Source organism: Triturus cristatus, chromosome 4_1 (assembly GCF_964204655.1).
Source record: "Triturus cristatus chromosome 4_1, aTriCri1.1, whole genome shotgun sequence".
In the NCBI taxonomy this organism is placed as follows: Eukaryota; Metazoa; Chordata; class Amphibia; order Caudata; family Salamandridae; genus Triturus; species Triturus cristatus.
Window position 1 is genome coordinate 701,117,046 of NC_140585.1, and position 14,998 is coordinate 701,132,043.

Here is a 14,998-nt window from a genome sequence, read left to right on the forward strand (position 1 = left end):
CTTGTTTTCTGTCCGCCAGAAAGGATTTTAAGAGGTGCCATGCTTTTCCACGAATACCACATGAATTGAAGCGGCTCAGCAGTATCGTGTGGTGGAACGTATCGAACGCCGCGGACAGATCCAACAAGATCAGTGCTACCCTGCCTCCCTGATCCATGGCTTCCCTGATCTCTTCCGTGGCTTTAATAAGTGCAGACTCCGTGCTGTGTCCCGGCCTAAAGCCATATTGAGTTGGATCAAGCACTTGTGTCTCATCCAGGAAGTGACTAAGTTGTCTATTCATAATTTTCTCAACCAGTTTAGCACAAAGGTTTGGTTTTTTTAATAGGGGCAAGATGGATGCCAGTTTCCATTGCCTGGGGAAAAGCCCTGATTCAAACATTAGATTAAATATTACTGTTAAACGATCCGCTATCGGACCCGAGGCCTGTTTAGCCACCTTAGCGGGGCAGGGGTCATATGGAGATCCTGAATTAGCCTCCATACGGATCTTTTGTGTGTCACGGGAAGATACTGACAGAAATTTGTCAAAGATCGCGTAATGAGCCCCATTTGACATAGGAATCTCGCTAATCATGTCCATATTGCTAATGCTTACTTTGCTAAAAACCATAAAAATAGCTTCCACCTTAGACAGGAAGAATTTTGCCAATTCTTCACATAGCACTTGGCTAGGTTGGACTAGCACTGCCTTAGGCGAGGCCAGCATAACAACCGTCTTAAACAGTACTTTGACTGAATTTTTTGATTCTGTAATCAGTGCGGCAAAGTATTTTTGTTTAGCTGCCGCGATTAGCTGTTTGTAGGTCTGCAAGCTGGCTTTATAAGCTTTTTTCTCAGTTTCCTTATAATTGCTCCTCCAGTTTCGTTCTAGCTGCTTGCAGATAAGCTTATGGTTCCTCAGCTCCTGCGAATACCAGGGGGCGGAGGGGTGTGTTCTCTTAGGACGCAGGACTTTGCTTGGAGCTAGTCTATCACAGGCCTGCTGCAGCAAGACTGTATAGCTTTGGCAGACCCTTTCTACTTCTACTGGCAAATGAGTTGCAGAGGAGGATAACAGCTCATTAAAGGTGATTCCATGCAAATTATTCCATGCTCTTGTTCTTAGACAATCCTTGGGGCCTGTACTTTTCTTACATGGCTCAGTTATTAATATCTCAAATTGGGCTGCGGAGTGGTCAGACCATGCCAGAGGGAGAAGGCCCTGGAAATGGAGATTATATTGGTTGGAAAAAATCCTGTCCAGGGTATGCCCTCCCCTGTGCGTGGCTCAGGTCTGCAGTCAGCATCAGATCATTCAAGGCCATAGTATCTGTTTCCTCCATTAATTCTAAGTGGAAGTTAAAGTCTCCCAAGACTGTAAAAGCCTCAGAAAGTGCTCCCTCTTCCAATAGAATACCCAAGGAGGTATCACTCATGACATGTTAAATGATACCACTGATGACATAATCTGATATAGCTCTGTTGGCATTCAACTGTGATCATAAAAACATTTAGAAAGTAGGAAAAGATGGACCTATGACCATGTGCCACAGTGGCAGATTGACTGTGGATAGATTGGTGCTCCAGCAAAGCTTTGCTGCACATGGCGCACATGGCTGTAGACTGAGGGCATAATCATGAGTCTGGTGGTCCGAAGACTCTAGACTTGCAGGGGTGCAGCGATGGCGGTCCAACCACCGCTGCTCCTGTGATCTGTCCGCCATTTTACAACTTTGGCGGTCAGACCGTCCTTGCACCGCCGCAACCACCAGGGAAACTCTACTCCCTGGCAGTGGCACAATGGTCAGAGCCTCAATAATATGCTGGTGGTGCCGCTGTGTCACCACCATGCATATTACAAGTTTCAGGACCATAAGCGGTGTCATGGAGGTCTATATTCCATGAAAAGCCTGGCTGTCCTGAAACCCCAGTTTGGCCATTTGCATGGGGATGCATGCTGGGATCACAACATGTGCCCCCCTTTGTGCAGGCCCCCCAGTTCCTGCATGGCATGGACTTTAAAGTCCGTGCCGTGCAGGAACATTGTTTGGCATTCCCATTGCAGTGCCCATTTTCATAGGCACCACCATGGGACTGCCAAAAAAAGCCCTCCAGACATGAGGAAACTCATAGTCTTGCAGGCAGTGTGCACGCTGCCAAAAGAAGCCTCCCAGACATGAGGTAACTCGTAATCTGGCTGGTGGTGTGCACATGGGTTTGGCGGTGCAATAGTGCGTCGCCAGTGTGATGGTCCGCTCCCGCACCACCAGACCTACACCATCAAATTCGTAATCAGGCCCTGAGTGCAGTAGAGGTTGACCACCCATGAAGGGTTGGTCTCAGGCTTTGGCTGTAAGAGTATTGGTATCTTTAGAGGAAGACGAAAACCACTGCTTTGTTATGTTCCATTGATAAATGGTCTTTTTTTCTTAGTTACTTTGACACTGTTTAGCTAATCTGCTTGTAATTTTCTGAAAAAAGATCAGCTGATTTGGTTTCAGCATGACAAAGTTTGTGTGAACCCAAAAAGGGGGTAATGAAATGGTAGTCAAAAAAGTAGCATTCTTTGTTCCCCTGTACAGACTAACAGATGAAGGTATTAAACCATACATGGTAAAGCTTTACTCAAAGAAGAGGTTCAGTACTCTTCAAGAAATTAGTGTTACAGAAATATGTGAGGTGTGCTTGAAAGGGTTAATATAGTAGAGAAATATGGATCATTAATTTGCAGATCCTCTGAGAATTTGTGAAATCCTGGAGGACTTGAGAAGCCATTAACCCCTTCTGTGCCACGCCCTTTCCCCCTCCTGTGCCGGCCGTTTCATTAGTGGGTGGGGTTCATGACGAGATAGTCTCGTCATGGGCACAGCGCGACCATGCTCCATGACGAGACTATCTCGTCATGGGCACAGAAGAGGTTAAAAAAAATAATGTCATGCCATTGGATCAGGTAGATTTTTCTCCCTTCCCCCATTGGGATTTCATGAATCTGGATGCGGCTAGCCCCATGTGCAAAGGGACTCTACTTTGATTAAAATATACAGCAGAGTTTGCAAAACCTGTGGTGGATTCACAAGTCTTGGAACTTACCTGGGTCCTGTCGAAGTTCCACGGAAACCCAGGGTTCAAGCATCCTGAAAAGGCATAAAACAAGATTTAGGTGCACTGCAGCTGTGCTTGGTCAACCTTCAATGTGGGGATTATGCAAAGAGCATAGCCTTCCAAAGACCATGCACTGCAGGGGATGGCCAGCTGCAGGAAGTGGCTGCACCCACGCCATTGCCCATGATGTGCAGCCAAATACCACTCAGCAGATTTGAATGCCCATGGGGACTTTCAGATCTGGCTGAAGACCAGGCCCTGTGTCCAACCCTGTAGCTCAGAGCTGAAGCACAACTCTCTCTCCTGCTTATGGTCATCTGAGTAGGCTTAAATCTGGAAGAAGTATATCTTCAAAAACACCAACATTCACTGAAAAACTACTGTCAAACTGAAGGTATGATTATGACATGATAATTAAAAAAATGTTTTACACTCTGACATTTTTTTTAAAAAATCCACCAATAAATTTTAGCTATGGTTACAAATTAAGTTAGAAATTAAGGTAGAAAAAGACTGAAATTTGCAGTTTATGATTTGCTCCGTAAAACTTAGCTCACACAATAGCCATACAAGCCATAACTTGCAAACAAATGCAATGCTTATGGTCTCACATTTGATATGTCAGAGGCAATTGTTAGTTTCATAAATGATATTTCAGTCAGATTACATATTCCATAACAATAACACTATCAATGGTACAGCTATGAATATAATTGTTAGACCTGGCATCCTTGCTGGTTTCCTCTGTCTTTCTTCCTATACCTCCTGTATTTTTTACTGTTATGCTGGACTTTGTTTTTGCTGGTTTAGGTGCTTTGGGCACTTTACCTCTGATGATTAGTGCCAAAGTGCAAGTGCTCCCTGTGAAAATTATAATTCTGATTGGTTTTTCATGACTGACATATACTGATAAATTCCCAGTAAAGTGCACTGTGTGTGCCCATGGTCCGTAATCGAATGCTACGAGTGAGCCTGCAGCACTGCTTGTGTCACCCACATGAGTAGCCCTGTAAACTTGTCTCAGACCTGCCATTGCATTGTCTGAGAGTGCAGTTTTAAACTGCCATGTCGACCTGGTAAGTGCACCCACTTGCCAGGCCCTAACCTTCCCTTTTTCTATAAGTAAGGCACCCCTAAGTTAAGCCCAAGGTACCCCCATGGACAGGATGCAATATATCTGAAAGGGAGTACACGAACTGGTGTGTTTTGCATGTCCTGATAGTGAAATACTGCCATTTCGTTGTTCACTATTGCAAGGACTAGCTCTCCCAGAGGCTATCATTGGAGCTACCTTGTAACATTTTATAAGTGTAATTTTCAAATAGAAACAGCTAGAGATTTGGAGTTTGGGCAGTCTGAGCTCAGAATTCAAAAACAAATATTTTAGTAAAGGTGGTTTTTAAATTGTCTGTTTAAAAAATGCCACTTTAACAGCATTTCACTTAAGGTAACTTGATTCATACAATAGCTATACCGTTGTGCATAAGAGGTCCAGGGGCCCCAATTTTTTACTGAAACAGGTTTTGTTGTTTTAAACCCACAGGTCCTGATGAGAGCCGCAGATAACAAGGGGTCTCGAAACGCGTAGACTTGTGAAGAGACCACAAGAATTTTGAAATCTTTTGATAAAAAAGAAACAGTTATAGAGATTAATTTTTCCCAATGTCTTTCTCTGTGGTCCAAATAGAAAGATTATAAAACACGTTTTCTAATTTAAACTTTCAGATTGAAAAGTACGTATGTGAATGTATGAGTATGAACAAATCCATGAGAATGAATGGTATGTGAGATTAGTATGTATGATGTGAATTAATGAATGGTGTGGAGAAATTTTCATAAATCGTTTGTCATTATTTGTTTGTTTATCCTTTGAATTGTCCTGGTAAATGGAAGGTTAAAAATCTAAATAAATATATTGATTAATTCAAGAAGAACAAAGGTCTTTGACACTTTTTGTTTTATTTCAAGATGTGTCCTCATAAAAGAAACTGAGCTTTAAGACTTGGTGCAGTACTAGCAGTTGTATTGTTGTATATATACTGCATATTCTGATGGCCATTTCCAGGCTGATGGTCCTTCTAGAGCTAGAGTGGTGGGAGGAGCTGTCAGCTGCACCTGAATATGACTGTGCCTGGCCTTTCACAATGCTGTCTCCATCCCCCTGGAGTGTGTCTGTAGCCAAGGGCAGGCAGAAAAAGAGCATGTGCACTACAAATACAATCCTTTTGAAGCATGCCTACTACAAAGGCCAAAAGGGGTATAAGCATTGGACATAAACCCCAGACTTTTGGAACACTTCTGGGTCAAGAGGAACCTCTGCCAAGGTGAAGATCTGAAGAGCAGTGACCCTTTGCTGTGTGTTGCTTTGCTGGGTTGGCCTGCAGTTGCGCCTTCTGCTTTGGAGAGGAAAAGGACTGGACTTTGCTTTGTACCCTGTTTGTGAAGTTTTTCCAAGGGCTTGTGTGTGTTTGCCATCTGTTGGAAGTCTCAGGGCCATCAAATACTTCATCTGCAGCATCCCTGAACCCCACTGTTGGGAGTTCTGACCTGCCTTGTGGTGCCACATCCAGTTCTGGGCCCTTGGAGGTTGTTACTGCTGCAAAAACCTGCTTAAAACTATCGAATTTGACACATAGCCCTTCCAGCGGTTTTCTTACGCAGCACTACAGTGCGGGAGAAATTTCCACGCACCGCCGTGTGGCTGAAGAAATCGATGCATCACATGTTTGCTGCTGCCGTGTCGACTTCCAGTGCATCCGCATTTCCACGCATTTCACCTATGCACCACGTGTTTCCGATGCATCACCCGCAGACCAGAATCATCTTGGATTTCGAAGCATCCCTTTTCCCTATAGTCAGGATTTGACGCAACACTTCTTCCACGTGCAGCAGAACTGACGCATTGTCCCCCGTGGACTCAGGAACCAACGCATTGCCGTGTTTTCCGACTCTTCCCTCCTCTGCGGATGTTTTCCCTTGTGGATTTTATTGACGCATCTAAGGTATTTTGAGTTAAACCAACGCACCAGTGAGTTCTATGGACAGAATTGCCTCAAACATTTAAAAAGTCATATTGTGAGTTTTGTATGTTGGATTTTTGTTGTTTTGGTCTTGTTTGGTTTAGATAAAGAGTCTTAATTTTTTTAATAAATCGGTGTATTGTCCGGTTGTCGTTTTTTCACTGTGAAACTGTGTGTTATGTTCAAATACTTTACACTTTACCTCTGAGATAAGTCTGACTGCTCGTGTCAAGATACCAAGGGGTGAGCAGGAGAGATATGGGTGTGCAACTCCCTTATCCTTACTAGAAAGAAGGGTCCCTACGTGGACAAGGTGTATACCACTGCCAATTAGAGACCCCAATTTCTAAAAATAATAATATAGATTAGCATGAGCATGTGTAAGTATTCTATGATTTTGTGCTTTTAGATGTTGTTACTTATTAGTATACACAATGTGAGTCATACGTCATGTAATGCAGCTCTCTTGCTAATGGGGAGTTTTAGTGACATTGCAACCACAAGGCAAAAATCTGAATGGCATTTTAATGTCAACAGGTCCCCTGGACGTATAGGACCATAATAAATTATGCATTTTTATGTCAGTTCCCAGATTTGTTTTATGGTGTTTAGCTTGAAAATGATGTTTTTTAAAAACAGGGAGCCATTGAACATAGAGACACTTAGTACTATTCTCTTTAGCGATCTTTAATAAAACTCAGAGTTAAGGTTGTAAATTTAATGGAACCACCATCTGTATTGTGACAGAGCTCATTCTGTTTTTTGACGCTGTGCTCTGCAAGGTGTAGTTAGCAATAGGTACTGATTAGAATTACAATGTTTAGGTTTTGTTTTCTTTGCATAAATAGGAAGACTTTTAACCCAAAGGACAATTAATTTACTCTGCAGAGTGATTTGGTATTTTGCCATTATAAAGAAATTCATGTTTCACAGAAACAATATGTTTCCTTATTTCCCAAAGATAATTGAAATAAGCAGCATATTTCACTGCCTCTTTTAATTAAAGATTCACTTTTTGGGGAATAATAGCACACAAAAAAATGGTGTGTGCGGCTTGTGTTGTGTGTATTTGTTTGGACTGATAGATGGATAGATGTATGTATGGATGGATGTCTGTATGGATGGATGGATGGATGGATGGATAGATGGATGCACATCTACAGTCGTCTTTGTAATTTTGCAGATTATGTTTCTGACTAGGTGTATTTAATTAAGATTGCCCGCACTAGCAGTGCACAAACGAGAGTTTTATTTGGATCCTAATTTGTAAGGTGCTCCCTCTAGCGGTGGGAACAGTGTACCACTTTCACGCGAGAGTACAAACACACCCTATCTTTGAAAGCCAGAGGCACAGGCTGGCACGACAGCTGTGCAGTTGACAAGTAACACGAGCCTTACAGTATGCGGGAAGAAGGTGAAATTGTTAAATTTACATATAATTACCGAGATCATGCAAATGTCAGCAGTGGGGAGATATAAAACACAGGCGTCTCACAGCTAAGCCCTGACAGTTGCCATCCCTGACAAGCTCAAAAACATTTGAGCACCAGTTGGCAGAGGGTCATTAAAACCGAACTGGCAGACATTAAGTCCCCCACATTCCTTTGAGTGACATTTTGCTATTAAAAGTTTGCCTGGGTTTATTCAGAAAGAGTGGCGTTTTACAGTGGCGGCCCTGGGCCACCGGGTCACTGTGGCCGAAGCCGAGGCGGCGAGGGCGCTTTACATTCTCTGCACTGTACACAACAGGTTTTGCATGTGACCTGTGTTACCCGACGCCACCTCGACTAAGAACCAGCAGAAAAACGAAAACTCGGCGCGTCAGCAAATATCTGCCAACTGTAGTGTGAAATGTGCATTCTGCTTCGGTTTTATCAGAAACGTTCTTCTTTTCAGATGAGAAAATACGATAGTAAGGAGGTAGAGGGGGCTGTTTGGTAATCAGTGACCTGCAAATGCATCTCTTTTATTGAGACATATATAGGTTCCCAGCAGACGTTGGGCCTTCGGCAAACAATGGTTCTGCACTTGAATGGACACATTCTGGAGGGCGGGGTACCCTTTGTTCCCGGAAGATTGTTTGGTTTGGTTCTGCATTGTGCAAAAGCACATTTCCAGTTTATTGTCCTCATGAATAAAACAATGTACTTTATTCCCTGCTCACTGCAGTTGCACAAAAAGGATATTTGCATATTTTATTAAATGCACACCATGAAGCACAATCCCAGCCCCTGATTTAGAACATAATTTAACAGTGGCTTTGTAAGACTAAAAATAAAACATTCACCATTAACAAAGAACGACTGCTCAGTATTATTCGCATCTGTTTAAAAGCTCCTTTTAATTGTTTTTTTTTTTTTGATTCTATCGTTACAGCTCAGCCAGCACTTAATAAGAATTAGAGATGCTTCTTCTGGAGACAAAGGGAATCTAAGTGCATCAGAACACAGCCATCTTTCAAGCGATGAACAGAGATGTGAGCAGGAGTTAACCCTCGAAGACCCCAACACAGATTTGCGCCAAAACTCCCTCAATGTTTGCGATTTTTTGAAGGACATTCTGGAAGATGACAAGCCACAGGCCTATGACAAGTATTTGGAGGAGTGTTATCTTGGCCACACAGATGACGTCGGAAAAATAGCAGGTTCTGCAGATGATATTCAACAGTATGTGCAATCCTGTGAGGTGCAAACTGAGGGACATGTTCCAGAATTTAAGCAAAACAAATCTTTTCTTGTTACAGATAGTGTCACCGACAGGCAAGCGACTAGCATGGTGGATGTTTCAAAGGGTGACTTAGACAGGGACACCAGCCGTGCGGTGGATGAGATTCTATCTGTCAGTGAGGATATCGCGTTCACATCCACTGAAGTTTTCAAAGTCAGCAAAGACGCCCCATCGCCAGAGTGGGGTGGATCAGAGCAATCTGTGCGAGACCTTGGTGGTAGGGCCAATGCATCCACCAGTCTGCACACAGAGGAGCGCTCAGGAACAACACCAGAGTCATTTCAATCAGACCACACCAATGGGCAGAACAAGGAATCCATAGAGATGGCTGAAGAGTCCGGGGAGGGTGCGAACAGGGAACATGGTTTACACACTGCTGTATATCCTCGTGTGTGCAGCTGGACTGAATCCACAGAAACGTTTACATCTGAAAAAAGTCTCACCCCAAATGGCACCTCTACCAGTAGTAATGCAAACCCGAGTCAAATGGAGGGTTCTCAGCTATGTGCAATTAAAGAACAGGAGAGGTCCTGTCTGTTAGGATTACATTTTCCCAATGTAAACACAGAGCAGATGCACAAGAATGACGAAGTGAGTGCAGATATGCTGACGTCATTGACAGATGGCAAACAAAGTCTTAGTGCAGTAAATGCATATTCACAGTCAGAGGACAGCTTGGTGATGACCCCTGTATCCGATGAGGGAAGAGCCAACGGGGTTCATGAATTCATGGCTAATGCACAATATGATGAAAACGTGGCTGCAGAAGAGAACACGAACAAAGGGCAGGAACTAAAGAGCTCTGCAGCAGACCCCCACTGGAAAGGGGAATCAAGTGAACTCAGCAATACTGTGAGAGAGACTGAAAGGAAATACCCATTTTCTCTTGACACTATGAAGACTTTCCTTCCTGTTCACGGTGATTCCGTCTTTACCAATGAAGAGGAGCGGGACATGGAAAACTTGTCTTCAACAGAGACAGAAAGTCAAAATGAAGGCGTGTCAGAAAGTATGTTTTTTGCCAAGGAAGAGGCAGAAAGGACTGTACCTGCGTCAGTTTCTGCGCATGTACAAACTGAAAAGGCAGGTCTAGCCGAAAGTATTTCATTTGCCATGGAAGTCAATAAAGAGTCTATCGAAATCGCAGCTTCCGAACACTTACAAAGTCAAAGTGAAGAAGCGGGAGAGGATTTATCTTTTGTCAAGGAAGATGATAAGAAAGATATTGTACCCTCATTTTTTGAACATAGAGAATGTAAAAAAGAACGTGTAGCAGAAGATATAGCATTTTCTAGGGAAGCTGATGAAGAAACTATTGAATCCCCACAGTCTGAACACACAGAAACGCAAAACGAAGAAACAAAAGAAGATTTACCATTTGTCATGGAAGGTGATGAGAAAGATATTGTAAACTCACCTCCTGAAAATGTAGAAAGTGAAAAAGAAGTTCTAGCAGAAGATACATCATTTTCCAGGAAAGCCAATGCAGAGATTTTCGAAATATCAGCTTCTCTTAACTTGCAATGTCAAAATGAAGAAGCAGAAGAGGAGGATATATATTTTGTCAAGGAAGATAATCAGAATGATACAGTGACCTTATGTTTTAAAAAGAGAGCATGTGAAAAAGAAGGGGTAGAAGAAAATATATCTTTTTTCAGGTCAGACCATGAACAAACATTTAAATATTCAGCGTCCGAACACATAGGAAGCAAACAAGAAGACCCAAAAGAAGATATATCTTTTGTCAGGGAAGGAGATGAAAAGGCTATTGTAATCTCATCTTCTCAACACATAGATAGTGAAATAGAAGTTGTAGCAGAAAATATATCTTTATCAAGGGATGACGATGAAGAGACAATCAATATCACAACCTCTCAATACAGAGAAAGTCTAAATGAAGATGCAGAAGAAGATATACCTGTTAATAAGGAAGACGAGAAGAATATTGTAATCTCATATTCTCAACAGAAAGAAAGTGGCAAAGATGTTTTAGTAGAAAACGCTTCTATTGCCAGGAAAGATAATGAAGAGAGAATGGCTGTCCAAGCTTTTCAACACATCGAAAGTGAAAATGAAGAAGCAGAAGAAGATATACCCTTTGCCAAGAAGGTTGATGAGAATAATATTGATAACCCACTCTCTGTAGAAAGGAAAAATGAAGATGCAGAAGAAAACATATCTTTTGCCGGGGAATGCAATGAAAAGACAGTCCAAACCTGGGGTTGTCAAAACATGGGCATTCAAAATGAAAAAGTGGGAATGAAAATGTCTTTTGCTAAGGAAGCTGAGAAGGAGACTACTGCAATATCATGTTCGGAACACATAGAAGGTGAACAAGCAGGCCTGGTAGATATTATATTCTGTGGCAAAAACAATGAAGAAGAGAAGATTGAAATCTTGGCTTCTGAACACATGGAAAGCCAAAATGAAGAAGCAGAAGAAATATCCATTGCCAAAGAAGATGACATGAAAGATATTGTAACTGCATCTTCTGAGCACATAGAAGGTGAAAAAGAAGATGCATCTGAAAATATATCTTTTGCCATGAATCTAGATGAAGATAATAATGAAATCTCAGTTTCTGAACACATAGAATGCCAAAATGAAGAAGCAGAAGATATATCTATTGCTGAGGAAGATGACATGAAAGATATTGTTAGTGCATCTTCTGAGCACATTGAAGGTGAAAGAGAAGATGTAGCTGAAAATATATCTTTTGCCATGAATCTAGATGAAAATAATGATGAAATCTCAGCTTTTGAAGACATAGAATGCCAACATGAAGAAGCAGAAGATATATCTATTGCTGAGGAAGATGACATGAAAGATACTGTAAGGGCATCTTCTGAGCACATTGAAGGTGAAAGAGAAGATGAAGCTGAAAATATATCGTTTGCCATGAATCTAGATGAAGATAATGATGAAATCTCAGTTTCTGAACACATAGAATGCCAACATGAAGAAGCAGAAGATATATCTATTGCTGAGGAAGATGACATGAAAGATACTGTAAGGGCATCTTCTGAGCACATTGAAGGTGAAAGAGAAGATGTAGCTGAAAATATATCTTTTGCCATGAATCTAGATGAAGATAATGATGAAATCTCAGTTTCTGAACACATAGAATGCCAACATGAAGAAGCAGAAGATATATCTATTGCTGAGGAAGATGACATGAAAGATACTGTAAGGGCATCTTCTGAGTACATTGAAGGTGAAAGAGAAGATGAAGCTGAAAATATATCGTTTGCCATGAATCTAGATGAAGATAATGATGAAATCTCAGTTTCTGAACACATAGAATGCCAACATGAAGAAGCAGAAGATATATCTATTGCTGAGGAAGATGACATGAAAGATACTGTAAGGGCATCTTCTGAGCACATTGAAGGTGAAAGAGAAGATGAAGCTGAAAATGTATCGTTTGCCATGAATCTAGATGAAGATAATAATGAAATCTCAGCTTTTGAACACATAGAATGCCAACATGAAGAAGCAGAAGACATATCTACTGCTGAGGAAGATGACATGAAAGATACTGTAAGGGCATCTTCTGAGTACATTGAAGGTGAAAGAGAAGATGAAGCTGAAAATATATCGTTTGCCATGAATCTAGATGAAGATAATGATGAAATCTCAGTTTCTGAACACATAGAATGCCAACATGAAGAAGCAGAAGATATATCTATTGCTGAGGAAGATGACATGAAAGATACTGTAAGGGCATCTTCTGAGCACATTGAAGGTGAAAGAGAAGATGAAGCTGAAAATGTATCGTTTGCCATGAATCTAGATGAAGATAATAATGAAATCTCAGCTTTTGAACACATAGAATGCCAACATGAAGAAGCAGAAGACATATCTACTGCTGAGGAAGATGACATGAAAGATATTGTTAGTGCATCTTCTGAGCACATTGAAGGTGAAAGAGAAGATGAAGCTGAAAATATATCTTTTGCCATGAATCTAGATGAAGATAATGGTGAAATCTCAGCTTTTGAACACATAGAATGTCAAAATGAAGAAGCAGAAGATATACCTATTGCCAAGGAAGAGGACATGAAATATATTTTAACTGCATCTTCTGAGCACATAGAAGGTGAAAGAGAAGATGTAGCTGAAAATATATCTTTTGCTATGAATCTAGAAGAAGATAATATTGAAATTCCAGTTTCTGGACACATAGTATATAAAAATGAAGAAGCACAAGATATATCTATTTCCACGGAAAATGGTACAAAAGACATTGTAACTGAATCTTCTGAACACATAGAAGATGAAACAGAAGTTGCAGACTTTGCAGATGACAATATATCCTTTGCCGGGGTAGGCAATGAAGAAGCTCTCCAAATCTCTTCTTCTGAGCGCATAGAAAGTGAATATGCGGAAGCAGAAGAACACATAGGACGCCAAAATGTAGTTATGTCAACAACGTTGAGCTTGCCACAGCTAGAATCCCTTTTCAGGTGTGTCAGAAGTGAGCAGCCAGAGTGTATGATGATCCATGACTCACACAGAACTGAAAATGTGGATATCTTGGATATCCAGGGAATGGAGACAGACTATAATGGAAATGAAGCAGAAATCACAAACAAAGAAACCAAAAGCCAAGAAATGTGGTCTGGGACCCAGGGAAGTTTGCACATTGGCTCTGTAGAGGAATTATACATCTCACAAGAAACTGTTTCATTTGATGATTATGTTCTCGTTGACCCTAATATCGGAGAACAGGCGGAAGCCTGTCCCTTTCTCTCAAATGAAATGCCATCTGAAGGTACTTCAGGTAACCTGTATGCAGATGTGAAAGAGAAATGTAATGAAACAGTGAAAAGCGAAAGACACACAGGGGAAGAAACATTCACTGCAATGCAGGAGACAAAAATAGGCATGTTTCTAGATTTACACAATGATAATATAAGCATAAGCTGTACCAACGAAAATGAAAATCAAGATAGTTTGAAGGTACACGTTGAAGAGGCATTGAAAAAAGACTCGATATCCAGTGTTGAGGTGCAACAAAATACAACAGAGTCTAACATAATAAGTGTATTACCAAACGATGATACAGCAGGACTAGTGCTTACAAAAGATGTGGTCTTCCAGCAGGAGCTGTATATTGATGAATCCCCAGAACAGCAACAGCATGTCTTGGAAAAGCCTGCCAGTGAGGCTAGTGCTAGTTCAAGTAGTAGCAGTGATGTTAATCATCATCAGAAAACCTGGTTTATAAATGTTTCTGCGGAGTGCAACCTGTCAGTTGGCAATTTTCCAGATCTATCTTCGCTTGACACAAGGGAACTAAGTAACAACAGTGATTTCCCGCAGCCAGTCTACAGACCTGAAGCATCTTTAGGGCCAATGATATTAATTAGTGAAGCAGCAGATGAAAGAGATGAGAGACAGTCTGACTCTGAGGAGCTGTTACCACCAACAGCAATGTTGCAATTGCAAGGCGTCAAGCACCAGCAATTGCACCAAATGTTGCATTCTGAATCTGTTTCTGATCCTAAAAATGAAGAGACTGCCCTATCAAATGAATCTGTGATTTTAAAATGTATCAGCTACAAAGTATTGTTCTTCCTACTTTTCATGATATTTGCTGTTATAATCTACCAGTGTGATTCATTGCCTTGCTCAGTTCTCTGTTTTTGCTCAATGTATTGGTTATTCTTTGAAAAAAGCACCTACAAAGAGTCTGTCAAAAAGCAGTAAAACCAAGATGTTTTTCCTTTTTCCTCAGGGAAGAATGTATTGGATGTAGCGTGTAAATGTGTTAAAAATGATGTTGTGAAAAATAACTGTCTTCGGAATATCTTCCAGGCTGTGTCTTTTTGGTACTGGAAATTGCTCCTCTATGCAGTCTATCAATAGATTGTAAACTAAAGGTTTTCTCTTGTAGCCACTGTCCCAGGGGTTCATATCCTAACATTAAGCTAAAAAAATTAAATGTATTCAGGTAAAACCAGAGAGTGTGAGTATAAACCTCTCATGATTTGTACTTACCCACATCCTCCTAGGATTCCAAAATGTTAATCCCAACATTGTATTTATATCCAGTAATCAAAATAGGGAAAGGGTACTTTTTAGTGGCGTGTAAACACCCATCAAGCAAATGCTTTGTTTCTGAAAGACAGCATTACCATTTAAAAGCCATAAACTTTTCATTC

General features: G+C 41.1%; 1 protein-coding gene across 1 annotated transcript in view; it reads left to right on the plus strand.

Moving 5' to 3' along the window:
* The window catches only part of PPP1R3A (protein phosphatase 1 regulatory subunit 3A), a 431,144-nt gene extending 416,353 nt beyond the window's left edge, over positions 1-14,791 (plus strand). Inside the window, exon 4 of the mRNA XM_085653171.1 lies at positions 8,481-14,791. Coding sequence (XP_085509297.1) covers positions 8,481-14,543 — 6,063 coding nt within the window. The 3' untranslated portion in view covers positions 14,544-14,791. The remainder of the gene's footprint in view (positions 1-8,480) is intronic.
* Positions 14,792-14,998: the final 207 nt, after the last annotated feature.